General features: G+C 41.4%; 2 protein-coding genes across 2 annotated transcripts in view; one reads left to right on the top strand and one right to left on the bottom strand.

Moving 5' to 3' along the window:
• The first annotated feature begins 600 nt into the window (after positions 1-600).
• PLAC8L1 (PLAC8 like 1) lies at positions 601-21,767 on the top strand. The gene is made up of 4 exons (XM_020872306.2): positions 601-939; positions 8,884-9,020; positions 20,121-20,257; positions 21,512-21,767. Exons 1-4 carry the CDS (start codon positions 815-817, stop codon positions 21,650-21,652), a joined length of 540 nt encoding a protein of 179 aa, XP_020727965.2. The 5' UTR covers positions 601-814; the 3' UTR covers positions 21,653-21,767.
• Positions 21,768-24,020: 2,253 nt separating this feature from the next.
• The window catches only part of SH3RF2 (SH3 domain containing ring finger 2), a 143,963-nt gene continuing 140,609 nt past the window's right edge, over positions 24,021-27,374 (bottom strand). The window contains exon 12 of the mRNA XM_020872209.2: positions 24,021-26,882. The gene's annotated coding sequence lies outside the window, so the exon portion shown is untranslated. The remainder of the gene's footprint in view (positions 26,883-27,374) is intronic.

Below are 27,374 nucleotides of genomic sequence, written 5' to 3'. Positions count from 1 at the left end.
ATTTTTCTTCTCTAGGAACATTTTTCTAGTTTTTCTGGTGTCCATGTCTCTGTAAGGTGTGCTTCAGAGACTCCTAAGACTCTGAAGATGCAGAGCAGTAGGGAGGCAATCACCAGCCAAGCCCTGCCTTGTTCACTAGATTCCATCTGGGCCATGTAGTGAAGAGGGAGTACCATTCTCCTGCTGTAATCAAAGAAGTCCATGGAAGAGTAGGAGACTTCTAGAACTGTGAAAATCCTTAGAGGGCTGGGACAACTTAGCATAGCTTAAACTTTAGAAAACCATCTTTTATGAGGTGGTTTCAAGCATGAACTCTGGGCTTAAATACTTTGTCTCTGGTCTCCGCCTCTGGGACTCATGTCTTCTTGCTGAATTGGACCAGCAGCCTTGGGGATGATGATGATGAGAGGCCCCTCCCTATCGCTTCTCAGCTATAAGGCATGGCTGAAATCTGTAACCTCTGAGTCCCCTAAGGACAGGTCAAGTGATGCTTAGCTAGATAAATGTTTGCTAGAGTTACCTCTTCAAGGGATTTTTCCACCAAAGAGAAGTTTTCTTTTTATTTAACTTAAGCTATATCTTCAGCAGTATCTCCTTTCATGTTAGTAAGATGGCCTTGCCCACAGTTAGGTGTGTACCTGCCTTTAAAGAAATAAGATACCTGTCAGTTACACTGCTATGACCTCAGGTTCCAGAATATCAAGGCAACATTCTTTAGGTGTTTCATTTTGGATTGAACCTAAGTTTAGAATCAGGCAGCTTATTGTTGAAGGGAAAAAGGATATCCCAAGAGACAAGAAAATACCTGTTAACTATGGATTGGTTTGGAAATGACTTCTGTAAGTTTCCTGAGGATGTTTCCTTTCTCAACACACGTGCACCTCTGTTGCTTTCACTCATATCATCTGAAGATGAACAACATTTTATCTCCAACTTGAGGTACGAAGTAGGGTGATTTTACCCCCAGCTTTCGCTACTTGATTGGAATATCAAATCAATCTCTTCTTATAAGGAGCCAGGAAAAAGAAAACTGGGCTCAGGAAGAAAGTAGCCTCTATCATTTCCCATGTGTACTTGAAAGGGAGGCAACTGACTAGTTCTTCCTGGCCTTGCTTGGCTAGTGAAAAGAGAAGACCTGACTTGGATGAAAGGGTGTCCGTATATTCTTAACTTAAAATGATGAGCCCTGATCAAGTGAAACTTTATTTCTGGTGGCTGCCAGTAATTTCCACCCTTTTGAAATCAAAACTCAAGAGTCTTGACTTCAGTTAAGAGTTTGAAATAATCAAGGAGGCTTCAGTGGAAGGCAGAATAAATTCTTAGTGCTGCAAGTCTCAATAAGGAAGATAGTGACATGACTACCACCACCACCCCCTCCTGCCCCCAGTCAAAGCACCGGATGTGTGGGGACATGCAGTGGGGAGTGTGTTTAGCTGCCTGAAGAGGTGAAGTTTAGAGTGAGGGTGAAATAGGGAGAGGCTGTGTATGTCATCCAGCTCTCTTCACTCACTTATTAGCAGCTGATAACGAGAATGACTGGAGTCAACCTCCTGCCTTTCACCAGTTGAAGCCCTTCTCTGCTTCTTTCCTTTTTGGTGACCAACCCTCTTGGTCTGCCTGGGACTGTCCATCCTGGGAAAACCCTTAGGCCAGGGCAAACTGGAATGATTAGTCCCCCTGATTGAATTTTGCGGTATTTGAGTAAGACATGTGACCGCTGAGAAACTGCCCCAGGTCCGCTTCCTCTGTTACTAGTTTCTCAGAAAACGGTATATATGTGCAAGATCCTTAATTTAAATAATAACAGTAACTGCTATCTACTATATGCCAAGTACCTGGTGTTTAATCCTCAGCGCAACTATGTAAGTAGGATATTTTAAATCCAGTTTTATGCAAGAGATCAGAGCTAAGGGCTGGAGCAGTTCGTGTTTTCCAAGGTCAAACAACTAGATTGCAGCTGAACCACATTTGACTTTAGTGTGTCTAAAACTAAGCTCTGTCCCCTTTGCACTAGTTGAAGAAGTTGCTGGATTTGATAGCAAATGGTTAGCTGCTCAGATTGAGAAGCTCTATGACCATCAGCTTTACCCTCTGCTTCCAAACTCATTCCTCTTAATGGTAGTATAAGATTCTACCTATAGAATATAGAGTAATATACAGAGTTACAAGCTGTGCGTGCATGTGTGCTTAGTCATGACCAATTCTTTGCAAAACTTTGGACTGTGGCCCTCCAGGCTCCTCAGTCCATGGGATTCTCCAGGCAAGAATATTGGAGGGGATTGCCATGCCTTCTTCCAGAGGATCTCCCTGACCCAGGATCTGAACCCATGTCTCCTGTGTCTTTTGCTTTAGCTGACGGGTTCTTTACCTGCTGAGCCATTGTGTGTGTGTGTGTGTGTGTGTGTGTGTGTGTGTGTGCTCAGTCACGTCCAACTCTTTGCGACTCTATGGACCGTAGCCCATTAGGCTCCTCTATGCATGGGACTCTCCAGGCAAGAATACTGGAGTGGGTTGCCATGTCTTCCTCCAGGGGATCTTCCCTACCCAGGGATCTAACCCTTGTCTCCTGTGTCTCTTCCATTGGCGGGTGGGTTCTTTACCGCTAGCGCCACCTAGGAAGCCCCCGCTTAGCCACTGGAGAAACCCATAATCTGTGTAGTTCAGTTCAGTTCAGTTGCTCAGTTATGTCTGACTCTTAGTGACCCCATGGACTGCAGCATGCTAGGCCTCCCTGTCCATCACCAACTCCCGGAGTTTACTCAAACTTATGTCCATTGAGTCGGTGATGCCATCCAACCACCTCATCCTCTGTCGTCCCCTTCTCCTCCCGTCATCAGTCTTTCCCAGCATCAGGGTCTCTTCAAATGAGTCCATTCTTTGCATAAGGTGGCCAAAGTATTGGAGTTTCAGCTTCAGCATCAGTCCTTCCAATGAATATTCAGGACTGATTTCCTTTAGGATGCGCTGGTTGGATCTCCTTGCAGTCCAAGGGACTCTCAAGAGTCTTCTCCAACACCACAGTTCAAAAGCATCAATTCTTTGGTGCTCAGCTTTCTTTATAGTCCAACTCTCACATCCATACATGACTACTGGAAAAACCATAGCTTTGACTAGACGGACATTTGTTGGCAAAGTAATGTCTCTGCTTTTTAATATGTTGTCTAGGTTGGTCATAACTTTTCTTCCAAGGAGTAAGTGTCTTTTAATTTAATGGCTGCAGTCACCATCTGCGGTGATTTTGGAGCCCCCCCAAATAAAGTCTGTCACTGTTTCCATTATTTCCCCATCTATTTGCCTTGAAGTGATGGGACTAGATGCCATGATCTTAGTTTTCTGAATGTTGAATCTGAAGCCAACTTTTTCACTTTAGTTGTGTCCAAAATCTGTGCAGGAAGCTACAATAACTACTTTAGTTTGATACCTGTAGCAGCCCCTGAATAACTATTCAATTTTTAAAGGAACTACGAAGTAACTGGCACATAGCAGATGCTCAGTTAAGGATAGCTATGCTTCTTATTTTAATTTTGACACATGAGCTATTATATTGAACTGAAATGTTTTAGCTAATGCATGTCAATTCAAACATAAAAATGGCCAAAGATCCAGAATATCCAAGGAAAGAAAATAATACAGTTCTTGAGTTCAAAATTAAGCAAACACATACACACAAAAACCAACTTTTTTTCCCCCACCAAGGAAAAGCTATCTCAGTTATTTGATTTGGAATAGAGAAGAGGCTTCCTTGCCATAATGAGGTGTTACACGTATAATGCTGAGGTAGAAGCAGAAAATTCTAGGGCTCTAAGCTACAAGTACATTTCTGGGGAAAATCTAATCTTGGGGCTCAGCTCTAAGAAATTCCTTTACTAAAATCATTGGAAACTCTCAGTGTAATAATGGAAGTCCCGACTTGTAGGGATCACATTAAGAGGTAAATGCACTGGGTTGTGTGGAGGCATGTAAGAAGCCTTTAGGTTACTCTCAATAAAAACTTGATGTTTTTATGTAATCAGTTCACACCTGAGAGTTGTGCCTTTACTAGAGGATGAAACACAGTTATGGTCACATAATTTATAGCTATATTTGAGGAGGACTCATATAACAGATATAACTTGTTGAAGGTGAAAGAGGAGAGTGAAAAGGCTGGTTTATAACTCAACATTCAAAAAACTAAGATCATGGCATCCAGTCCCATCACTTTAGGGCAAACAGAAGGGGAAAAAGTAGAAGCAGTGGTGGATTTTCTTTTCTTCAGCTCCAAAATCACTGTGGACAGTGACTGCAGCCATGAAATTAAAAGACACTTACTCCTTTGGAAGGAAAGTTATGACAAACCTAGACAGCATGTTAAAAAGCAGAGACATTACTTTGCCAACAAAGGTCCGTCTAGTCAAAGCTATGGTTTTTCCAGTGGTCATGTATGGATGTGAGAGCTGGACCATGAAGAAGGCTGAAGGCTGAAGACTGATGCTCTTGAACTGTGGTGTTGGAGAAGACTCTTGAGAGTCCCTTGGACTGCAAGGAGATTAAACCAGTCAATCCTAAAGGAAATCAGTCCTGAATATTCATTGGAAGGACTGATGCTGAAGCTGAAGCTCTAATACTTTGGCCACCAGATGTGAAAAGCCAACTCATTGGAAAAGACCCTGACACTGAGAAAGACTGAAGGCAGGAGGAGAAGAGGATGACAGGATGCGATGGTTAAATAGCATCACCGACTCAATGGACATGAAATTTAAGCAAACTCTGGGAGATAGTGAAGGACAGGGAAACCTGGTGTGTAGTCCATGGGGTTGCAAAGAGTTGGACACGACCGAGCACCTGAACAATAATAACAATATATAACGGAAGATATACGTGAATTCAGTTTTATGCAACTCAATAAATGTGTACCCACTAGGTTTCAAGGAGTGTTCTAGAGCCAGGGGATACAGGGAGAAAGCACAGGCGCCCCCTGACCTCAGGGAGTTCACATGGAAGCAGAGGAGATAAGATACATATAGAGGTAGTTTTTCTAGGACCAGTCTGAGTCTTCACAGGGCCTTAGTCTGCTCAGACTTCCATAACAAAATGCCACAGACTGGGTAGCTCACAAAACAGGTACTTTTCACAGTTCTGGAGGCTGGAAGTCTAAAATCAAGGTGCCAGCATGGTTGTGTCCTGGTTTGCAGCCTTCTCATTGTGTTTTTACATGGCCTTTCCTCTCTTATGAGCCAATAGTCCTAATGGACCAGGATCCCACCTCTATTCCTCATTCAACCTTAATTGTCTCCTCAAAGCCCTGTCTCAAAATGTGGTCACATTGGAGGCTAGCTAGGTCTTCAACATATGAATTGGGGGGGATATAATTCAGTCTATAACAATAGGCCCTAACCCACATTATAATGAATATATTAAAATGCACCCATACCAAATGTTATACCCATTATTATTATTATTATTTTGCTGCATAGTAAGTGAAAGGAATTTTATAATTCTGCTTTTGAAATTATTGGGCTCTGAGTAATTTATGATTGGCTGCTACTACTTAGCAGTCAGTCATTCTTGGAATTTTTTTTATTTTACAAAATTAGAAAATCATCAATTGTTTTCAAATGTAATGAAATAACGTCTGAATTCCAAATTTGACCTTAATGAGATAGATACTAGATTTTTATGTTTAATTGAGCATTAACTAATTTATATTTTGCAGTTTTTATATTTTGTAGCCAATATATTTTTTCCAGGTCTCAAATACTTCTGTAGGCTCTTGTAAAGCTTGCTAGGCCAAATGCCTTGTCTGTAATGTCAAATGGACGAAAGGGTGGGGATGTCTCTTAGCTCTGCTTCACACTCCTAGGTAGGTCACTCCTAACTTTCTTCGCTCTTCCAAACTCTGGTGTGGCATTCCCAGCTGTTGTGTCTCACTGGTACTATATCCTGGCTGTGTTCCAAGCACCCTTGTCCCTTCCACCCTACCTCGTAGTTTGTTGTCCTTGCCATCTCTGTTACATTGACATCACCATCTACCTGGTAGGAGACTCAGAAGTCATTGCAGTGATCATCAGTCTCCCAAGTCTCCCTGTTTCAGGTTTCAAGCTGTTATCAGGATGACTACATGGGAATTGCCTGGAAACTTTGAATATCGATTTCCATGCCTCATCCCTGGAGTCCTGTGTAGTGGTCTTGGGGCTTGGGTATCATAGGTCTTGGGAATTTTTTTTAACAAGCTAGTTGCTGTCAGGTTTGAGAAGGTGTGGACTTGGGCAGTATTGGTGGAATGAAACAAGAGATGTGGATATTCGTAACAAGAACAATGTTCCCTATATTATGATAACATGAAATCCCATTGGCTTTAATGTTCCATATCAGAGGTTCTCAAAGGACTCCCCAGCTGTTTCCAAAATGCCCCCAGAGTGTTGCCTTAAGGATGTTCAGGAGCATTCTCTCCTGGCCTCTAGTCTTTGTGTTCCAGAATAGGAAATGGCAGCCCACTCCAGTATTCTTGCCTGGGAAACCCCATGAACAGAGGAGCCTGGCAGGTTATAGTCTGTGGGGTCACAAGAGTCAGCCATGATTTAGCGACTGAGCATGCACACCCTGTAACAACAGCCATTACAGGAAGAAATTCTGCTGTCTCTTTATTTTCTCTCAAGTATGAGGCAGGCTCTTTATTTCTCCATAACACATCAGAGACCAAGTGCAAACTCATAATGAAGCTTGCTAAAAGAGCAGAGCAAAACGGAATAACTCCTATTATGTACAGGCTCACATGCATTTTCAGCCGCTCTACCCTACTCTTGACCCGCCCCTTCCAAGGCCAGACAGCAGTTTATCCTTCACTTTAGTACTCATTCCAGATATATCCCTATGGTAAGAGTTCAGGCAAAACTAACTTTCATTCCAAGAAAGAGATGGAAATTTTTTCTCACCTTGCTGTTGAAGCCTGTCCCCTGGGCCTGGTTTTTTATTTCAGAATGATTGAGCAGAATAGCTGTGCCCTTCAGGGAAAATCAAACCAAAGTTGTACTTTGTGGCTGCACTAGGACAATCATACATACAGTACTTTGGTGTCGAGATATATTCTGAAGTCCAGATTATTCACTTAAATGATACCATCTGTTCAACTTCAATAGCCTCATCCAGATTTAGATGTATGTACGCTTCGTCTAATTCTTTATTTGTCTTTTTAATAAAGGTTCAAAATCCTTGCAGTATAGCCTTACTCATGGTCACTTTGTTACACATGCTCTTGGCATAGTAAATGAATTATGTGTCCATCAGTTGATGTAATAACTGTATATGGTAGTTTTTTCTTTTTAAATTTGAACAAACAGAAAGCAGAGAGGTTAAGCAGCTTAACCAAGGTCAAGCTTCCAGGAAAGAGCACACTGAGGTTTGAACTGAGGCCCCTTGGTTCCAAATCTGTGAATCTAACTATTATGAAACAAGGAGAAGCGCTGAGGTAGACTGAATATTGAACTTGAGTAATGGGACTTGGAAGAGTAATGCCGTTAATTTAGTCCAGTTCAGTCGTTCAGTCGTGTCCGACTCTGCGACCCCATGAATCTCAGCACGCCAGGCCTCCCTGTCCATCACCAACTCCCGGAGTTTACTCAAAGTCATGTCCATCGAGTTGGTGATGCCATCCAGCCATCTCATCCTCTGTCATCCCCTTCTCCTCCTGCTCCTAATCCCTCCCAGCATCAGGGTCTTTTCCAATGAGTCAACTCTTCACATCAGGTGGCCAAAGTATTGGAGTTTCAGCTTCAGCATCAGTGCTTCCAATGAACACCCAGGACTGATCTCCTTTAGGATGGACTGGTTGGATCTCCTTGCAGTCCAAGGGACTCTCAAGAGTCTTCTCCAACACCACAGTTCAAAAGCATCCATTTTTTGGCCCTCAGCTTTCTTCACAGTCCAACTCTCACATCCATACATGACCACTGGAGAAACCACAGTCTTAACTAGATGGACCTTTGTTGGCAAAGTAATATCTCTGCTTTTTAATATGCAGCCTAGGTTGGTCATAACTTTCCTTCCAAGGAGTGTCTTTTAATTTCATGGCTGCAGTCACCATCTGCAGTGATTTTGGAGCCCCAAAAAATAAAGTCTGACACTGTTTCTACTGTTTTCCCATCTATTTGCCATGAATTGATGGAACAAGATGCCGTGATCTTAGTTTTCTGAATGTTGAGCTTTAAGCCAACTTTTTCACTCTCCTCTTTAACTTTCATCAAGAGGCTTTTTAGTTCCTCTTCACTTTCTGCCATAAGGGTGGTGTCATCTACATATCTGAGGTTATTGATATCTCTCCCGGCAATCTTGATTCCAGCCTGTGTTTCTTCCAACCCAGCATTTCTCATGATGTACTCTGCAGATAAGTTAAATAAGCAGGGTGACAATATACAGCTTTGACGTACTCCTTTTCCTATTTGGAACCAGTCTGTTGTTCTATGTCCAGTTCTAACTGTTGCTTCCTGACCTGCATATAGGTTTCTCAAGAGGCAGGCCAGGTGGTCTGGTATTCCCATCTCTTTCAGAATTTTCCACAGTTTATTGTGATCCACACAGTCAAAGGCTTTGGCATAGCCAATAAAGCAGAAATAGATGTTTTTCTGGAACTCTCTTGCTTTTTTGTTGATCCAGTGGATGTTGGCAATATGATCTCTGGTTCCTCTGCCTTTTCTAAAACCAGCTTGGGCATCTATGGGGGAAAAACTCGGAAGAGGTGGTGTGACGGAGGAGGAGGGAGGGAGGTGGTAAGGTCAGCTTGGGCTCTGGAACAACAGCCACTGGGCATCATTGGGTCTTTGTCTCTCTATCACTCTGTCCTGGCTTGAGGATTATCTTTCTGAATCGTCTTCTTTGTTTCCAAGTTAATCACCATCCTTGACTCTCTAGGAGCCGTGCACCAGCCCAGGCTGTGGTGAAGCAGCCTGTCTGGGGAGCCAGCGGCAGGACGGCAATCACAGCCATTGTCCGGACTGGTGGGGACTGGAGCACCGGCCTCTTCAGTGTCTGCAGAGATAAGAGGATCTGTATGTTTTTTCTCTTCCTTTAAGTTCTTTACTATTTTCTTTCCTGAGACACCAGTGGGTAGAAAAACTACATCAGGTGCAAGGACAGAAATTAAATGGTTTCAGACTAGTTGAACTAATATTCTAGTGACTCCAATATACTCCTTGGCAGGAAGAATTTTGTTTTCAGTTATGTGGATGTTTTGAAAGAGTAAGTGGTGACTTAAATTTTTTTTTAAATGACAAAATCCACTGTAAACAAAGATGCACAAAATGGGCTCCCTTGTCTGCAGCTGATGGAACATAAATTATTACAGGTTTCTTGGTGAATGGCTCATAATACCTGTAAAAACGACCTCAAGTGTGATGTAGCCTTTGACCTAGTAATTACATTTTTAGCCATTTAGTCTAAGGAAACAAATCATATGCAAGGTTTTAGCAGCGTCATTAAAATTGGCAGCACTGGTTATTGTAGCAACAATCTAGAACAAACTAAGGATTCAATGGGGGCTTCCATACCATGAATTATTATACAGCCTTGAAAAGTCATAAGTATCATAGAATGATACTTACTGAGATGGAAAGATTTTGGGATACATTTTTAAGTTAAAGAATCAGATTGTAAAACCACACACATTAGATATTATTTGAGGGAGGATATTTAGAGAATTATCTGGAAGGATACAAATACAAATGCTTACAGAAGTTGTCTCCAGATGGTATGATAATGAATAATTTTTCTTTTTGCTTATTTCTAGTATTTCTGTGTGAGGAAAGTGTATTACTCTTATAACAGTAAGACCAATCATAAAAAGAAGCTCCCTTTGTTGACTGAAATCTTTTCAGATGTTAGTTTAGCTGTGAAGTACCCACAATACTCTACTGCATGATTTTCTCCTGGGTTAAAGTTCAAAGCACATGGATTCTATTTTTACCTTAGGACTTTCTGACTGGTCTCTGGTACCACCTGTCAGTATCCTTTTCCAGGACCTGATGCTCTTGCCCTAAGGAGTAACTTGGTCACAGAATCTCCTTTTTGCTTGGGGGTGGTTTCCTTTCTGATGGATGAGGGCTAGTCTCTTAAATTCAATAGACTTGAATATTTTCAAAGAATATGGCTTCCCATCCTGTAGAGGCTCTGGCAAGATCTGAATTTGTCCTAAAGCCTCACAGGATGGATCAACCAGAGGCCTCTGAGCCATCATCCAATCCAAAGCTTATTCAGCTGGGTCTTGCTGAGTCAAAAGCTCTAAACCATTTTTGGTGTTCTGATCATCCAAGCCTGAGCCTTCATTGTTTGCCTGGGCCTCACAGACAGGAGACCTCCCAGCGCTAAACCATAGCTTCTGTCGCTGTCCCTTTGACCATCTGACCCAGAGCCAGGCAGATTTCTTCCTGCCATTGCTACCCATGTGAACTCCTGACCAGACAATTATGGCAACTGTTCTCTGATTCTCTCAGGGTTCTTCCTGGTTCTTGTCCACACTCTCTGACCTTGGTTGTTACCCACTATTGTAGTACAGAGAAGGCAGAATAACCATAGGGAGATACAGAGACCTTACCCCAGTTTGGGAACTGGACGATTTTCCTTTCATAGCTTGTAGCTGGTGATTGGGAGTTGGGGTATCAATGTATTTCCAAGTAGAGCAAAGCTTGATATATAGTGTAGTGGCTAAGAGAACATATTTGTGTTGGGTATAGTCCTCGCTTTAATCTTAACTCTTAACTTAATCTTAACTCTGCCTCTTACTGGCAATTTGACCTTGAACAAATTCTCAGAGTTTTCATTTTTTCACCTCTAAAATGAAGGTAAATAAAGGTGCCCACCTTAAAGATTGTCAAGGTTAAAACAGATAAGGCATAGAACCCACTCAAGAACACTGGTCTGGAACATAACTGGATCAAAATTCCTGTCCACCTATAGGCTCTGCATGTGGCCTTATTTAGAAACAGTCTTGCATTGTTGTCAAGTTAATAAGAGGTTATGCTAGATTAGGGTGGGCTCTAATCCAATGACTGGTATTCTTAAGGAAATTTGGACAGACAAACAGCAAAGATTGCCATGTGAAGACAGGCACAGATTAAATAATGCATCTATAAGCCAGAGACTGTCAAGGATTGCCAGAAACCACCAAAAGTTTGGAGACAAGAATGGAAAAGACTTTCCCCTAGAGCTTCCAGAGGACCAACTCTGCCAACACATTGACTTCAGACTTCTAGCCTCCAGAATTCTCCAGTGAGAGAACACTTTCTATTGTTTTGAGATGTCCAGTCTGCGATATTTTGTTATGGCAGCCCTAGGAAATTAATACCAAAGCAAACACTGAATTTCATTAGGCGGCTATGGGGGGCAGTTCACAAAATCAGGAAATAAAACAAAAACCTGCGCTTACAAGGGACAAGATGCATTATCAGGAGATAGTTGACAAACTGGTCAACTCCAAACATTTTAATCCTTATGCTTTCCTGTCTGGGAATTGCTCTGTCAGCAATGGAGCCCGTTTTGCCTAGCCTAAGTCATGCCTGCTGCTTGACCAGCCCAGGGCATTTTGAGTGACAGTTCTACCACTATGGCTGGCCATAGTGAAGGGGTATTTTCCTAAATTCACTACTGGGGTGTGTTACCAGGAACACCCCCCTCCCCACTGCAATAATACACAGTGATGACCTTAGTAATCTCAGGTATTAATATTGTTATTATAAATTTTTATCTTCCAGCATGTTGAGAGCACAGAGTAGAATCAGGAGACTTAGACTAGCTGCTGCCTAATTCCAAGAGTACTTAAAAAAAGTTGATTGAAGAAAGGACGGTTCCCCACCCCCTCCGCCTTAAACCCTGCACACTGGGTCTTCTGGGTCCCTGCTTGTCCACTTGAGAGCCCATTCTAGGGGCCAGGGAGGAAGGAAGGACATGTGAAGAATACAGTATTCTTTACAGTTGGATGTGACCTGCACAGGAGAGGCCATGGATATTATAGTACCAGGTGATGGCGAATGTTCTGTGTCCTAACTGATCTTCCCTGGATGGGCCTCTGCTTCGTGACTGCTCATAGAGTCTCCAAGCTCATTGTCTCACCAGAAAATTTAAAGGCAGTATGACCTTGTACACTGGTTGTCTGCTCCACAGTTCCCAGGACGCAGCTGGAGCACTAGTGCCATGAGTGGTGGATTTTTTTCCTTCTTTGTTTAAAAGGTCTACTTCAACCACAAAATTTTATTTCAAGCAAATCACTGTGACAGTAGTTGTGGCAAACTTGGAAACAAAAGGGAGATCTTCTTTCCATGACTTTGTTTCACATCAGGTTCCCATCCTGGAAACCGTTTTTTGCATTAAATGTTGAGAATGACTGCTACAATTTGTCATCCATTAAGCAAAGGGTACATTATGAGCAGTGATGATTTCCATTTATTTTTGACATTTTGATTCTTCATTTAATTGCGGTTCTACTTTTTAAACTGCCTCCCTCTTCCCACCTCAGCTTTTTCATCTGAATTCACACTGCACAGGGATTAGAAATAGGTGCTTCTATGTCCTTTGAAGATGCGGCTTCTGAAAGCTCAGATGAGAAGATGAAGCCAAGATGAAATAAGTGGCTGCGAAATGGCTTCATGGGTGAAAGGCTGGCCGTTCCAGCTGGGGATGTTTGTGATGTTGTCTCAGAGGAGGTTGACATGGAAGGTGTAATCAACCTGGGTTTATAATTCAGCCAGTATTTACCTATGTATAGTCATGTGATAGGTGTTGCAGACATAATAGTGAATAAGACAGAGATGGTTTCTGAGACGAGATAGGCAATAAGCAAATAGACAAAATAATTGCAGTGGTGCTAAATGCCATGGAGGAAATAAACAGGGTGTTCTGAAAGGAAATTATAGGGGGTAAGTAAAGGATGGCATCTCTGGGGAACTGACTTAAGTTGATTCCTGAAAGATGGGAAACAGCCAGCCACTAAAACCACCTTTCCTTTGGAGGCACCACAAGTGTCAGGTAACAAAGAGCTTTGTGTGGACGAGGAATCATCAGATGCCCAAGGTGAGGAGGGGGAAGCAGGCCAGGAATTTCTCTTTGGTTTTCTGGAAGAGGAAGAGACATGAAAAGGCCCCAGGCTGGGAGTCACATCCCTGAACTGTGTTTTGGGTACACTGCATACCATCTGCAAGCAGTGACAACTGGTCGTGCTCACTGGTCTTGCCCAGCAGAGATCTGACTAACAGGAGGCGCTTATGAATATTTCCTGAATGACAGACACATCAGTGAATGAATTTTAACCTGTATTCTCACTTGCTTCCTTCTTTCCTGCACTTCACTGAAACAATCATACAGAGTCAGGAGGGATATTGAGGTCACCTGGTCTGGGCCCTCAGCAGCTTGTCTAAGTTCTTCCTACAGGAGGCGTGGCAAGGACCTGACAGCCTTGGCTTTCTGAACATTTCTGGGGAGGGGGGCTCCTCTCCCTTGGAGCCAGCTCAGTGCTTTAAAAAAATGATTTTGAATAGATTACCAGGCACATGGTACAAAATTCAAAAGTACCTGTCCCTTTAGTATATGAAGAACAGGAAGTTCATCCCTGTTCTCCCGTGCTTCCCAGTTCTCCCCAGAGCCCATCACTCTCGCCTGAGTCCCAGTGTAGTCTGTAAAGATATAAACCATTTTAATGAAGATAGATTAATTTTTTTATTAGAAAAGTATCATATAATCATGGGAATAAAGAAAAGTATAAAAGATTATAAAAGAAGAAAGCTGTACCCTATAAATCCTGCCATCAGAGATAAACATTGTTAATATTTCAGTATCCTTCCAGATTTTTTCAGTATATGTGGTATATATAATTGATGCAAATAATGGAATTATAAACACACAATTCTGCATCTTTATTTTGTTTTAATTTAACAACATAGGTGATCAGACCTTATCAGCTCTTCTGGAGCTAATATTTTAAATGGCTGCATAGATTGCATTGTATGAATGTACCATAATTCATTTATCCACAAATGCTTATAAGCAGACCTTTTTGTGGTTTCCAGATGTTTTGCTGTTCAAACCAGTGCCCTGTGAGTGTATTCGTGTAGGTGCCATTTGGTACGTGTGTCCGTTGATCTGTTGGGTAATTGCTGAGGAGATAGTAATTGCTGACCTGCTGGTCAGATAGCATGTCCCATTTTACATCTCGACCGAAGTTGCCAAACAGCTCTCCATTTAGAAGTTGTACTAATTTACACTCCCACCCACCTCAGTGTATGAGCACGCTCTACTCCTTTTTTAAGAATCTTTTTTTGTTAGGTGATTCTGCCTTTTTGTGATAACTGATCTGAAATGTGCCTCGCTGCAGTTTCCACCCACCTTTCCTGCTTCTGCTCTCTGGGGCTCCACATGGTTCTGTGTGGTTCCTTTTTATCTTGACTCCCCCTGTGAGTTAGAGGGATGAATAGTGAGCCACATTCCATGCTTGAGGGTGGAGTTCATGTCAGAGAACAGGCCAGGAATATTTAGGCTGTGGAAGCTGACATAACCACCAGGCCTTTGAGTGTAAGAGGAAGAGGCTGAATTTATGGCTTGGATCTTTCTTGACCCTGAGTTTCTTTTACAAAGAAAAAAAATATACATATCTATATTTATATGTATGTGGCAACCCGCTCCAGTACTCTTGCCTGGAAAATCCCATGGATGGAGGAGTGTGGTGGGCTACAGTCCATGGGGTTGCAAAGAGTTGGACATGACTAAGCGACTTCATTTCACTTCACTTCATTGGAATATATAGGAGAAGGCAATGGCAACCCACTCCAGTGTTCTTGCCTGGAGAATCCCAGGGACGGTGGAGCCTGGTGGGCTGCCGTCTATGGAGTCGCACAGAGTCGGACACGACTGAAGTGACTTAGCAGCAGCAGCATTGGAATATATATGTGTGTGTGTTTGTATATATATACACATATATACTTGCATATACAAATAACACATGAATATGCTTATTTTATTTAAAAATGGAACATTACAGAAAACAGAACCATGTCACTCTTTTTCATTTACATATGTATCTATTAGTAATATATACTACTGCTTTGTAGCTCTTTAAACAAAGCATAAATGGTATTATGCTATAATATTATTATGCAGTTTGATTTTTTTTAACTCAAAATATATCTTAGAGATTTATCCCTGTTGTTACTTAATTTATCTTTTACTGCATTCTTAATCATCCCCTAGTATGATTTACACCATCATGGTTTATTTATGCTTTCATCTATCAATGTACACTTGTTTTAAATTTTAAGTCACAAATAATGCAGCACTGGATATCCTTGTACCTGTCTCTTTGTGTGCATGTGTAAGCATTACTCTTATATGTGGAATTACTGGATCCCAGAGTATTTAAAAACTTTACTTGATTCAGCCAAGTTGCTTTTGAAAGTGACTGTGCCAATTTCCACTCCCATCTGTCTGGGGAGTACCTATTTCTCTATGGTGTCCCACAACATTTGATATTGAAAAATTAAGAAAAATTCGGCATTCTTATTGGTAGTAAATGGTTTCTGATTGTCAATATGCAATTCCCTGATTACTAATAATGTTGAACAATTTTTCATGTTTGTTATTGGCCATTTGTGTTTCTTGTTTAGTGAATTACCTATTTGTGTCTTATGTTCATTTTCTTCTTTTGTTTAGTCCTTTATACATTGATTTGTAGGTTTTCTATATATTCTGGATACTAAACCTTGGTCTGTGATACAGGTAGCAGAATTTCCTCCGAGAGTCTCCTTCAGACAAAGGATTCCATCATCCTGCCCTGAGCAAGGATCTTTCATTTCCTAAAGAAGCTGCATAATTTCAGCCTGTCCTACAGAAATAAATACCAAGTGGTGGTAGTGAGGGCACTGTCTTGGAACACACAACCCCACAGTTGTTTACTAGATAAATATATAAAACGTGAGAACATATGGCATATGTGATATGTGTAGTTGTTGAGACTTTGGAGTCAGACTTATTTGAGTTCAAACGTGGCCTCTGCGCCTTCCTAATAAATGTATGAACTTGGGCAAATAGCTTAAATCCTCTGGGCTTTAGATTGCTCATCTGTAAAATGGGCCTAGTAAGAGTAAATTTTATAGGATTGTTGTAAGAATTGTGAGTTAATAGATGCAAAGTACTTTTAGCAGGGCTTGGCACATGGTAAAATCTGTATAATTACCAGCTATTATGTAATAAAACTTTGGCTTTTATAGTGCTTTGTTTTTATTGTATCTGGCTTCTGTCCCAAGGTAATTGAATTTTGGGTGTGTTTCCTCAGTATCTGTTACTGCCTCATAACGAACACTAAGATAACGTGGCTATACAATGGGAAGGCTTAAAAATAAAATTAACAGCATGTGTTATTTAAAAAGACATATGAGTCATAAAAATAAGGTACAAGAATTCCAGTGCACAAAACAACATCTTTACAAAAGGCTTTTGAGGGATGGTGGACATTTCTTTGTCAATTAAAGTGGTACGGTGCAGGCAATTGTATAAACACAATTTATTACTCATTTAGCTTGCCAGCTTTATAATTATGAAACTTTGATTAATTTTTTATTTGCAGAGATACACACTACTGTATTTTGTAATTCATGCATAAAATGAGTTTTGGTTGACTTCTATGTACCATGATTTCAAAGTTCCCTAAATCAGGGCTACATACCATATTACCACTCTGAACTCACATTAAGTTCATGGGCCACTTGCTATCATCTGACCTGTTCATACCAGTTGTCAGTGCTGTGTGGGGCCTGCTGATCTCGCTAGGAGTAATGATTTTTTAAATGTGGGATGAAACATCCTAGACTTAATCAAGGCTGAATTTAGTGTTTGCTTTGGGCCAAGTGATGACTGCAATACATAAGCTAGAGATTATCTCAAGATTCTTGATGAAAGAGAGGAAATAGACCTTCTGTTCCTGGAAGGTAGGCTGCTCCTTGTCCTCCTCCCACTCCAGCGCCTTGCCCTTTGTGCACATGTGCTCCCTCACCCCTTACATGAAATGGAAGAAGTCCAGAATTCAGGCACATAACCTGGAGGTTCTAAGATAAAACAGCATTCCTAGATTTCTGCTTCTTTGTTACTGAAACTGGGAGTGGGACTCTGTATTCCTGACTGTTGAAGAGGGAGGGAGGGATGAGGAGTCAGAGACTGGTCTTAGGGTGTTCTTCTTCTTCTTTAAAAATTTGTTTATTTTAATTGGAGGCTAATTACTTTACAATATTGTAGTGGTTTTTGCCATACATTGACATGAATCAGCCATGGGTGTACATGTGTTCCCCATCCTGAACCCCCCTCCCATCTTCCTCCCCATCCCATCCCTCTGGGTCATCCCAGTGCACCAGCCCGAGCATCCTGTCTCATGCATCAAACCTGGACTGATGATCTATTTCACATATGACGATATATGTTTTATGCTATGCTCTCAGATCACCCCACCCTTGCCTTCTCCCAGAGTCCAAAAGACTGTTCTATACATCTATGTCTCTTTTGCTGCCTCACATATAGAGTTATTGTTACCATCTTTCTAAATTCCATATATATACATTAGTATACTATATTGGTGTTTTTCTTTCTGGCTTACTTCACTTTGTATAATAGGCTCCAGTTTCATCTACCTCATTAGAACTGATTCAAATGTGTTCTTTTTAATGGCTGAATAATATTCCATTGTGTATATGTAGCACAGGTCTGTCGATGGACATCTAGGTTGCTTCCATGTCTTGGCTATTATAAACAGTGCTGTGATGAACATTGGGGTACACGTGTCTCTTTCAATTCTGGATTCCTTGGTGTATGCCCAGCAGTGGGATTGCTGGGTCACATGGCAGTTCTATTTAAACTTTTTTTAAGGAATTCCACACTGTTCTCCATAGTGGCTTTAGTTTGCATTCCCACCAACAGTGTAAGAGGGTTCCCTTTTCTCCACATCTTCTCCAGCATTTATTGTTTGTAGATTTTTGGATAGCAGCCATTCTGACCGCATGAGATGGTACCTCATTGTGATTTTGATTTGCATTTCTCTGATAATGAGTGATGTTGAGCATCTTTTCATGTGTTTGTTAGCTATCTGTATGTCTTTTTTTTTCTCTTGTATGTCTTCTTTGGTGAAATGTCTGTTTAGTTCTTTGGCCCATTTTTTGATTGGGTTTTTCATTTCTCTGGAATTGAGCTGTAGGAGTTGCTTGTATATTTTTTAGATTAATTCTTTGTCCATTGCTTCATTTGCTATTATTTTCTCCCATTCTTAAGGCTGTCTTTTTACCTTGCTTATAGTTTCCTTCATTGTGCAAAAGCTTTTAAGTTTAATTAGGTCCCATTTGTTAATTTTTGCTTTTATTCCCATTGCTCTTGGAGGTGGGTCATAGAGGATCCTGCTGTGATTTATGTCAGAGTGTTTTGCCTATGTTTTCCTCTAGGAGTTTTATAGTTTCTAGTCTTAGGTTTAGATCTTTAATCCATTTTGAATTTATTTTTGTGTATGGTGTTAGAAAGTGTTCTAGTTTCATTCTTTTACAAGTGGTTGACCAGTTTTCCCAGCACTACTTATTAAAGAGGTTGTCTTTTCTCCATTGTATATTCTTGCCTCTTTTGTCAAAGATAAGGTGTCCATAGGTGCGTGGATTTATCTCTGAGCTTTCTATTTTGTTCCATTGATCTATATTTCTGTCTTTGTGCCAGTACCATACTGTCTTGATAACTGTAGTTTTGTAGTAAAGCCTGAAGTCAGGCAGGTTGAAAATGGAATTATCAGTTAGAAAATGGATATATGATTTATAGCACATTTATACATTGGAATTACTACTCAACAATAAAAAGAACAAAGTATAGATGCCTATAACAACACTGATGAATCTCAAGAAACATGAGGTTGACCAATAGACAGTTATGAAACTAAACATGATCCACTTATATGAAGTTCTCAAAGAGGTAAAACCCCTCAATGGTAATAGAACTCAGAATAGTGATCACGTCTGGAGTGGGGTGGGAGGACTGGGATCATCCAGGAAGGGGCACAAAGGAGCTCTCTGGGGTGAGTGTTCTACACGTTTGGGTACTTTGGTGAATGTGATTGTCACAACTCATCCAACTCAATGTTTATGATCTGTGGATTTTCTTGTATATAAATTACGCCTCAATTATGTATTTACTGAATACATTTTTAAAGGTTATGGTTAATTTTTTTTGTTGTTCTTTCACAGTTCAGATTACTTGTATTCATCAATGTTGTCATCTTTTGCAATGATGTTAACATCTTAATCATTTACCAGGGGTTTATAACCTGCGGCCCAATGATAGCTTTCAATGGATCCTTGAACCCTGTGAAACTGAATGCACAATTTTGCATTTCTGTGTGCATGTATTTTTCTTTTCCCTTAAAAGTTCATAGCTATCACCATGTACTCAAAAGTGTCCATGACCTCAAAATGTATTTAAAACAGAACCTCTGTGTTAATGGTTCATGCAGGATGTGTAGGGAATGGTATCAGTAAGTTAAAGATGAATGAATGAATAAATGATCAACTGTTTCCAGTACATGTTTGAGGAACCAAGCCTCTGCTAGTTTACAGATTAAAACTGGTAGGTGTCAGTGACTCCATGAAACTGCAAACATTAGAGAAACCTTCAGGCCTGAGAAATAGAGTAAAGTCCTGATAAGAATAGCAGGCAGAATCAGTGTATCATAAAAGAGCATTCAATCACATATATAAAAAAGACACCTGCTATTCAAAAGTATTATATACTGTGTCTATTTTAAATATTGAAATTAGATAGATGAACATAATAGAAGCAACACATGTTTCAACTATAAAAATTATTTAATGCTTTTCTCTTGACAGTAAAAACAATTACTGTAGTGAATGTTAACAGAATTGTAGCAGATTCAGCTTCACCAGTGTTTAACAAAAGAAGACAATTTTGATGTGGCTCAGTTATGGCAATTTTCATACACTGAGTTTTGAGAATTGGTTATTCATCTTCAATCCCTGATTGTAGGGAGACAAAGCAGCATTAAATTGATGGCATAGGGTTGTAAATGCTCTTTGAGATGTGAAGTGGCTCCAAGCACCTCTGAGAACCTTGACTTGCTTTTATGTGATTATTGACAGGTTTCTGTGGTCTCTTTTGTCCCATGTGTCTTGAGTGTGACATCGCCAGGCATTATGGAGAGTGTTTTTGTTGGCCATTGTTACCTGGGTCCACCTTTGCACTGAGAATTGGCACCAGAGAGAGACATAAAATATGGGTAAGTGTGTTTGGATGTGTATGTATATGAGAACCTGGATGGATGCCTTTCAAACCTGTGATTATTTTTATAAATGAGGTGTGTGTGAGGATATTAAAAACACCATACATAGTGGAAGGCTTTGGGAAAGGAAAGGGAAGAAATTTCTGATTTCACTTGTTACTAGGATGTATATTAAACCAAAATGCCACATTTTGGAGGGTATTTCTAAGGGAGACCAGATTGTTGGCCAATGAGCCACTTCTGTTTCTCTCTTATTACATCAAGAGAAGACAGTTGTTGTTGTTTAGCTGCCCAGTTGTGTCCGACTCTTTGTGACCCCATGGACTGCAGCTTGCCAGGCCTCCCTGATCCTCACCATCTCCCAAAGTGTGCCCAAGTTCATGTCCATTGCATTGGTGATGCCATCCAGCCATCGCATCCTGTCGTGTCCTCCTCCTGCCCTTAATCTTTCCAATAATGACAGGTAGACATGAACCAAATTTGAAGGATAAACCTGGGATGATCTCACTTAAAACGGAGACTCTCTGGCATACACAGAATTCACTTAGGGGATTCCCTGAGGGCACTTCAAAGAACCAGACAATTTCTAGCGTGGTTGAGACTGAGGTACAAGGAGAGACTGAGGACAGACAAGTCATACCTACTCAGATGTGGACAGATAAAAAGGCATCTTTTTATCTATTCTTATGAAATGATCCCTAAGATGTATATTTAGCAAAAGAATATATATATATATATTTAAAATGTAATGTGTACGCATCTGTATATATCTGTATGCCTAGACTTAGAATTTATCTGGAAGTCTATATAAGAACTGCCCACAATGGTTGTCTCCTGACAGGTAACTGGGTGACCAGGGGGATTTACTTTTTACTTCCTCTCCCTTCTTACTGTGGGAATTTTGGATCATATATACTTATTACTCCAAATAAGTAAAGAAAATAATTAATTATAAATATTAAGTTCTAAGAGAAAAAAGAGATGTTGACAGAGGATTTTCTGTCAGTTAGACAGTGTTTCTCAAGTATGAAGCCCTGAGGGCTGGTCTCTGAATTGCAAGGCTTGATTAGCAGTCGAGGTGTTTGGCACCTGTAACCCCGGGGGGTTCGTGTCCGTGGGCAATGACTTCAGGGTGGTGGTGGATCTTGGGAGCAGTGGACGGGATGGGCCGCGAGGTAGTACTGTGGAGGTCTCCAGTAGCGGAGCTGAGCCTGTGTGACGGCCCCAGAACACACGCGGTTTCTCCCCTAGGGCACCCTGTGTGAGGACTGGCTGGCAGTATACTGCTGCTGGCCTTGCTCCATCTGCCAGGTGGCCCGGGAGCTCAAGGTGAGGACCTCCCAACTCTATGAAATCTATACGGCCCCTTCAACCAAAGAAACTTTTATTTGATAGAGCAAGAAAACTCCTTCCTCACTTGCCCACACCCTCCTCTTAAATCCCTCTTGTGGAGAGATTGTTCTTAAGTTTTCACTGAAGTAGTACGAAAATAAACGGCTTCCCACTACTGTGTTTACTGTTGTCCTTTCTTCACACATACCCCCTGATGAAGACACTTACTTGTCTGAAGTTGCTGTCCCAGCTCAGCCATGTTAGGCAGGTTAGAGAGGTAAGCTTTGTGCCCTCCACACCCTGTCTGGAGTTTGGAAGGTTGAATTTCACCCCCCATCTTCCCCTTTCACAAGGGATGTCTGGGAAGCTGGAAGAATTGTTAAATGGCTTTCTTATGCTAAGCCTCTTTTCCCAAAGTATCAATGATGGGGCAGAAGATGGTTAATTTAACTTTTGTTTTATCTTATTACTTTTAAATTTTTATTGGAGTATGGTTGATTTACAATGCTGTGTTAGTTTCAGGCGTACAGCGAAGTGAATCACATAAGACCTGGACTGGGCCCTAAACACCACTGTAATACAGGAGCACTGTCCTTCCTTTGTCCTGACTCCTTCAGTCCTGACTGCATAAAGGAGACAGCCTCAGCTTGTTGCTGACTTTGAACAACTCTCCAGTACTTATAAATCTTTAGCCCCAGACTCAAAGCCTTAGGTGGGCAGCTGTTGAATTGTGCCCCTCCCCCAACCCCTTTCTGCCAAAGATATGTTTAAGTCCTAACTCCTGGTATGTGTGAATGTGCCCTCATTTGGAAATAGTCTTGCAAATGTAATTAAGATGAGTTAGTAGGGTGGGCCCTAACCCAATATGGCTATTGTCCTTACAAGAAGAGACGAGACACAGAGGTAGAGACACACAGAGAGAAGACAGCTGTGTGAAGATGGAGGCAGAGACTGGAGTGGTGCTACCACAAACCACAGAGTGCCTGGGGGTACCTGAAGGTAGGAATTGTTGTTCAGTTGCTAAGTTGTGTCCAGCTCTTTGCCACCCCATGGACTGCAGCACACCAGGCTTCCCTGTCCTTCACTATCTCATGGAGTTTGCTCAAATGCATGTCCATCGAGTTGGTGATGCCATCCAACCATCTCACCATCTGTTGCCCCCTTCTCCTCCTGTCCTCAATCTTTTCCAGCATCAGGGTCTTTTCCAATCAGTCAGCTCTTCACATCAGGTGGCCAAAGTATTGGAGCTTCAGCTTTAGCATCAGCTGGGAGACGCAAGGGAATATCTTCTCCTAGAGGTTTCAGAGGGAGCACTGCCCAGCCAACATCTTGATTTTGGACTTCCAGCCTCCAGAACTGTGAGGGGATAAATTTACGTTGTTCTAAGCCATCCAGTTTGTGGTTCTTTGTTACAGCAGCTGTAGGAAACTAATTCACCCACCATCTACCACGTGAATAGAATACTCTTGTTTTTGTTAGCGTGGCAGCATAGAGCAGTGCTGAGGACCCTGGGTCTGAAGCTGAACTGCCTCCTTCACTTACTAATTGTGTAACTACAGGCAAATTTGTGAATCTGTCAGTACCTCAGTGTCTTCCTCTGTAAAATGACAGTGCTGACTTCACAGGGTTGTGAGGATTTTAACAAGTCAAGACACTTAGCTCAATGTTCAGAAAGGAGCAAGGACTTGGTAAATATTACCTACTATTACTATTTACTATTACCTTATATTCATAGTACATGATATACTCTTCCATTTACAGTTGGGATATAAAGTTTTCTATCAAGTTTTAGATTAAAATTAAGTTAATTAGAAGAAGAACATTAAGTAAATGATAATATAAATGGTTGGTGGATAGGGCAAATATTGTGAAGGTGGTAAAACATGAATTGAGTGCTTGTAGGTGCCAGGCACTGTTTCAGAACTCTACATATTTTAAGACATTTAATCCTTAATATTCGTCAGGAAAGTGCTATTATAGTTCCATTTTCCAGATAAGAACTTGAACCACAGAGAGGTTAAGTAACTTGCCCAAGGCCACACAGCTAGCTGGTGACAGGCAGTCAGACTCTTGAGGGTGTGGACTAAGCAAGCAGAGAATGTTTCTGGCCAAGAGGCTGTCTTGGCCCCTTGTGGTTTGACAAACCAGCATTTGTTCTAGGGAGGTGAACTCAGCCTGGTGAGCGTGGAAAGGAAGTGTCACTCACTCTGCCCCCCAGTCATCCCCACTGAAAATAGGCAATTCCTGTCTGACAAAGTCACTCCTCTCCTCCCAGCCCTGCTTCTGGATGTCCAGGGAAGCTGCCAGCAGCCAAAGCCCTATGGGAACAATAAAAGGCTCAGTGTTGACATTTAATACATGATAAAGTACTCCCCTCTCCAAGTCAGCTACTGAAAAAAAAAAAAAACAGGCCTGAGGGATGAGTCTATTAAGTGAAAAATAAACCTCTTTTATTGTTTTGAGCGAAAACACATAACTGCGTTTCACAAGTTTATATCTGGGAACAATATGAAATTTTGGCAAAGGAGACTGGGGTGACCGCTCCACTCTCACATGATGAGCCCTCGATGTGTGAAGAGTAGATGGCGTATCATTCACTGGCTACTGACCCAGGGCTTCTCTCGGCTGCGGTCAGAGGTGGTTAGAGGTGTGAGTGAACCTCTCCACACGGGAGCCCCGCCTCCACCCCCACCACTTTCCCTTTGCTTCTTCTGATCAGCCTGAGTGGTAGAGCAAACTTAACACACTTCTTTAGAGCCACAAATCCAGACAAGTGGGCTCTGGGCTCTAAAAGCGTTGAGTCTGCCAGTGAATCATGGCATATCAAACAGAATTAATACATGGATGGTTCTTTGAAAATGGACGGTGGAGAGTTGTCCTGAAGCAAGGTGGCTTAAGGGCCATGACTTCTGGTTGCCCCTAGAACTTGTCAAATCCGTGAAGAAAGAAAGTAACAAAAATTTGTGCTTCCTTCCCAGGAGAAAAGTTATCCAACATACAGTGTTTAAGTGAGAGACAGCAACCTTGATCTTAAGCTGTCTATTTCCTCGGACTTACAAGACACTGTCAGTGGTACAAATCTGAGTTACTCAACAGTGGAGGCTTCTTCTATGTATTTTTCTTCTCACTAGAAAATTCCTTTTGATTTTCTAAGATATAGAATGTGGAAAGGCTCTCTGATAACTCCTTGTGGGCAAACAGCACCCACACATAAACAACAGACATTTCAAAGTAATCCATTCAGATCATTATAAATTACAAAACCAGAAAACAAACACATGACATCCCACCACACCTTTTGGGTTTCCAGTGGCATATACTAACAAAGAAATATGCTGCCAGCCCTGGAACTCTCTATGTTTTAGAACAAAGATATGAAAAGTGTCCATGGCCCTATAAAATAATTTCTATATGTTTATATATTTTACATGTCTAAGGTTTATTTATACAATTGTCCATAATGACTAACATGTAATACCCCTTCTATAAACATTATTCACATACATATTACCTCATAAAAATTTTCTTTTGGTCTATTAAAAAATACTGTACTGAAAAAACAAGCAGAGACACAAGAGTCTATAGATTTTCTGCTGATATTTCCATGGAAAGGTGAAATTTTCTCTTCTTCTGTTTTCTCTTTCTTCCTTTTTCACCTAAATAATACCCTCTCCCCTGACCCAATATAAGAAGCAAGAATTCTAGAAGATGAAACTCAGAACTAATGATTAGCAAACTGTTCTCAGGTGCATTTCTGGCCTGACCTCATTCTAATCACTCAAATTCATCTGAATCTGCCTTCCCACACCTCCACCACTTTTGACCCATAGCCATTTGAAATCTATATCCTGAAGCTGACAGTACAGAGATGAAAACTTTAAGGAATGGGGGAGCTTTTCTTAAGCTTCTGAATATGGCTGGGAACAAATCAGGTTCTTTAATTTGTGCTTTGGGGAAAAAATATTTGTTTTACTGGCTAACCAGTTTCAAAGGAATAGCTAAATCTTCATGAAACCCTCCATGAAACTGTAAGCCGTGAAAAGATTCCAGAGATGAAAAAAACAGTATGTGTAAATATTGGGAGTGGTGGTTTCTTGCTGTTCTAAATGTGAGAGGCAGAGGCCAGTCTAAGAAGAAGCATATCTGAATGAGAGAGCCTTGAGGACACATTTATAATTAGCCAATGTGAACTAATGGTTTCTGGGCATTACAAGTTGTATTGTTTTCTCCAATCCAGTTTATACAACTTGCTTTTGTGTGGACAGCTTTCCTATACCTAATGTTTTGGTATATCATCTATAAAATTAAAATTCCTCCCAACTCTGACATTCTATGATTGCTCTGAAAAGTGAAGTCATTGAAACCTATCTATAGGTGAGCTGTAGGGCTTCATGGTTGTAACAAGTAGATTCCAGAATCTGAAGGCAGCATCTCCATATTCATTGCTTCCAGTGCTAAAGAGCAGCCAACCAAACCCGAATTCATAACAGAGAAAATGGAACCAAAGTTTAGTCACGGTGTTGAGAGAAAAGAGATGACTGACAGCTGGTGGCACCCTCATAGCCCACGTGTGAGAAGATGTCATTGCGGCATCAGCCTTTCTGTGGTCTCACTGGCCTCTTGCCTCCTCACTCACCTCTTGGCCAATAAAGCCAATGCTGTGGGGCTTCTAACAAAACCCCTCTGGATCAGGAAGTGTCAGGGTGAAAAGGCAGAATGGAATTGGAATGGGAAAGAATGCAGATCCGGTGGAGTGATGCAGCGTGTGGGGTCAAGGGAGGGGGTGAAGGCTGGGGACAGTGTGAAGCAGCCCTGGCCTCTGTGGCTTGAACACCTGAGAGGAGAACGTGATGCCGCCCCCGGCTCTGCTCCAATCCGAGCTGGAGCGACAGGCCAGACACATCTCTGGGAGGCACTCGGTGTCTGGTCTTTTCATTTGTCGGTTAGGTGCCAAGGTGTGAGAAACTGGCAAGAGGAAATTTGGCTTTGGCAGCAGAACAGAAAAACAGGAGGGCCAAGGGTCTGGTGTAACCTGTAAAGTCACATGGCTCATGTTTCCTCCAGCCTGGCCCACCACCCACTGATATTGAGGGAAGGCAGATTTACTTTTTCTCCTGTTCCCCTTCTGTCTTGGAGGCCAGTCTATCGGTATTCCTGTACCGTCCCTGATGTCCAGGGAGTATCACATGGCCCAGAACTCTGCACTGAGGAGTTTCCATCCAAGCAGACAGTTTGTCTCTTCAGGATCCCATTATTACTCCTCCTCCCAGGAAGGTTTCCAAGGTGGGATCTGTGAAGGTGAGAAGGATTTCAGAATCTATTTTGTGTAAATGCAGCCAGGTTCCAACTACAGTTCTTTAACATTTTAAAGTCTTTTGGGCAGGAATATGTCTTTTCATTTCACAAGAGAGAGACAGTGTTGTCCACTCATCATATCAGGAGACACATACTCTCTACTTTCCCATTTCTGTGGATGCTAACTTCGATCTTTCGGTTAAGGTGGTTGTTTACCAGCATTCTCCACTATCAAGTTGCTATTTTCCACTTTTTGATTAATAAGTATCTTTGGAGGAGATACTCTGAGCTCTTCAGGGTTTTACCCACTACTTTTAATATCCATGGGTGACTCTTGCCCAAGTCAGTGGCTAGTGTAGTGGTTACCAAATGGTCATTTAAAAAAAATTTCATCATTCCTTCTATATTTTGTAGCTGGGACTCTACTGTCAGGAAGAGCTTTTCCTTCTCTCTCATTACTCTATGTATATAGTATAGACTCAAGGAT

Source organism: Odocoileus virginianus, chromosome 3 (genome assembly GCF_023699985.2).
Source record: "Odocoileus virginianus isolate 20LAN1187 ecotype Illinois chromosome 3, Ovbor_1.2, whole genome shotgun sequence".
Classification (NCBI taxonomy): Eukaryota; Metazoa; Chordata; class Mammalia; order Artiodactyla; family Cervidae; genus Odocoileus; species Odocoileus virginianus.
Note: the sequence above shows the minus strand (reverse complement) of the source record. Positions and strands in the feature narration are given on the sequence as shown.

What these genes read in the sequence shown, in the direction of transcription:
- PLAC8L1 (XM_020872306.2), top strand. Translation starts at nt 815, where the DNA reads ATGGATTGGTTTGGAAATGACTTCTGTAAGTTTCCTGAGGATGTTTCC. An exon ending in CATTTTATCTCCAACTTGAG is followed by an intron (nt 940 to 8,883) that starts GTACGAAGTAGG and finishes TTGACTCTCTAG; the next exon opens with GAGCCGTGCACCAGCCCAGG. An exon ending in GAGAGAGACATAAAATATGG is followed by an intron (nt 20,258 to 21,511) that starts GTAAGTGTGTTT and finishes TTTCTCCCCTAG; the next exon opens with GGCACCCTGTGTGAGGACTG.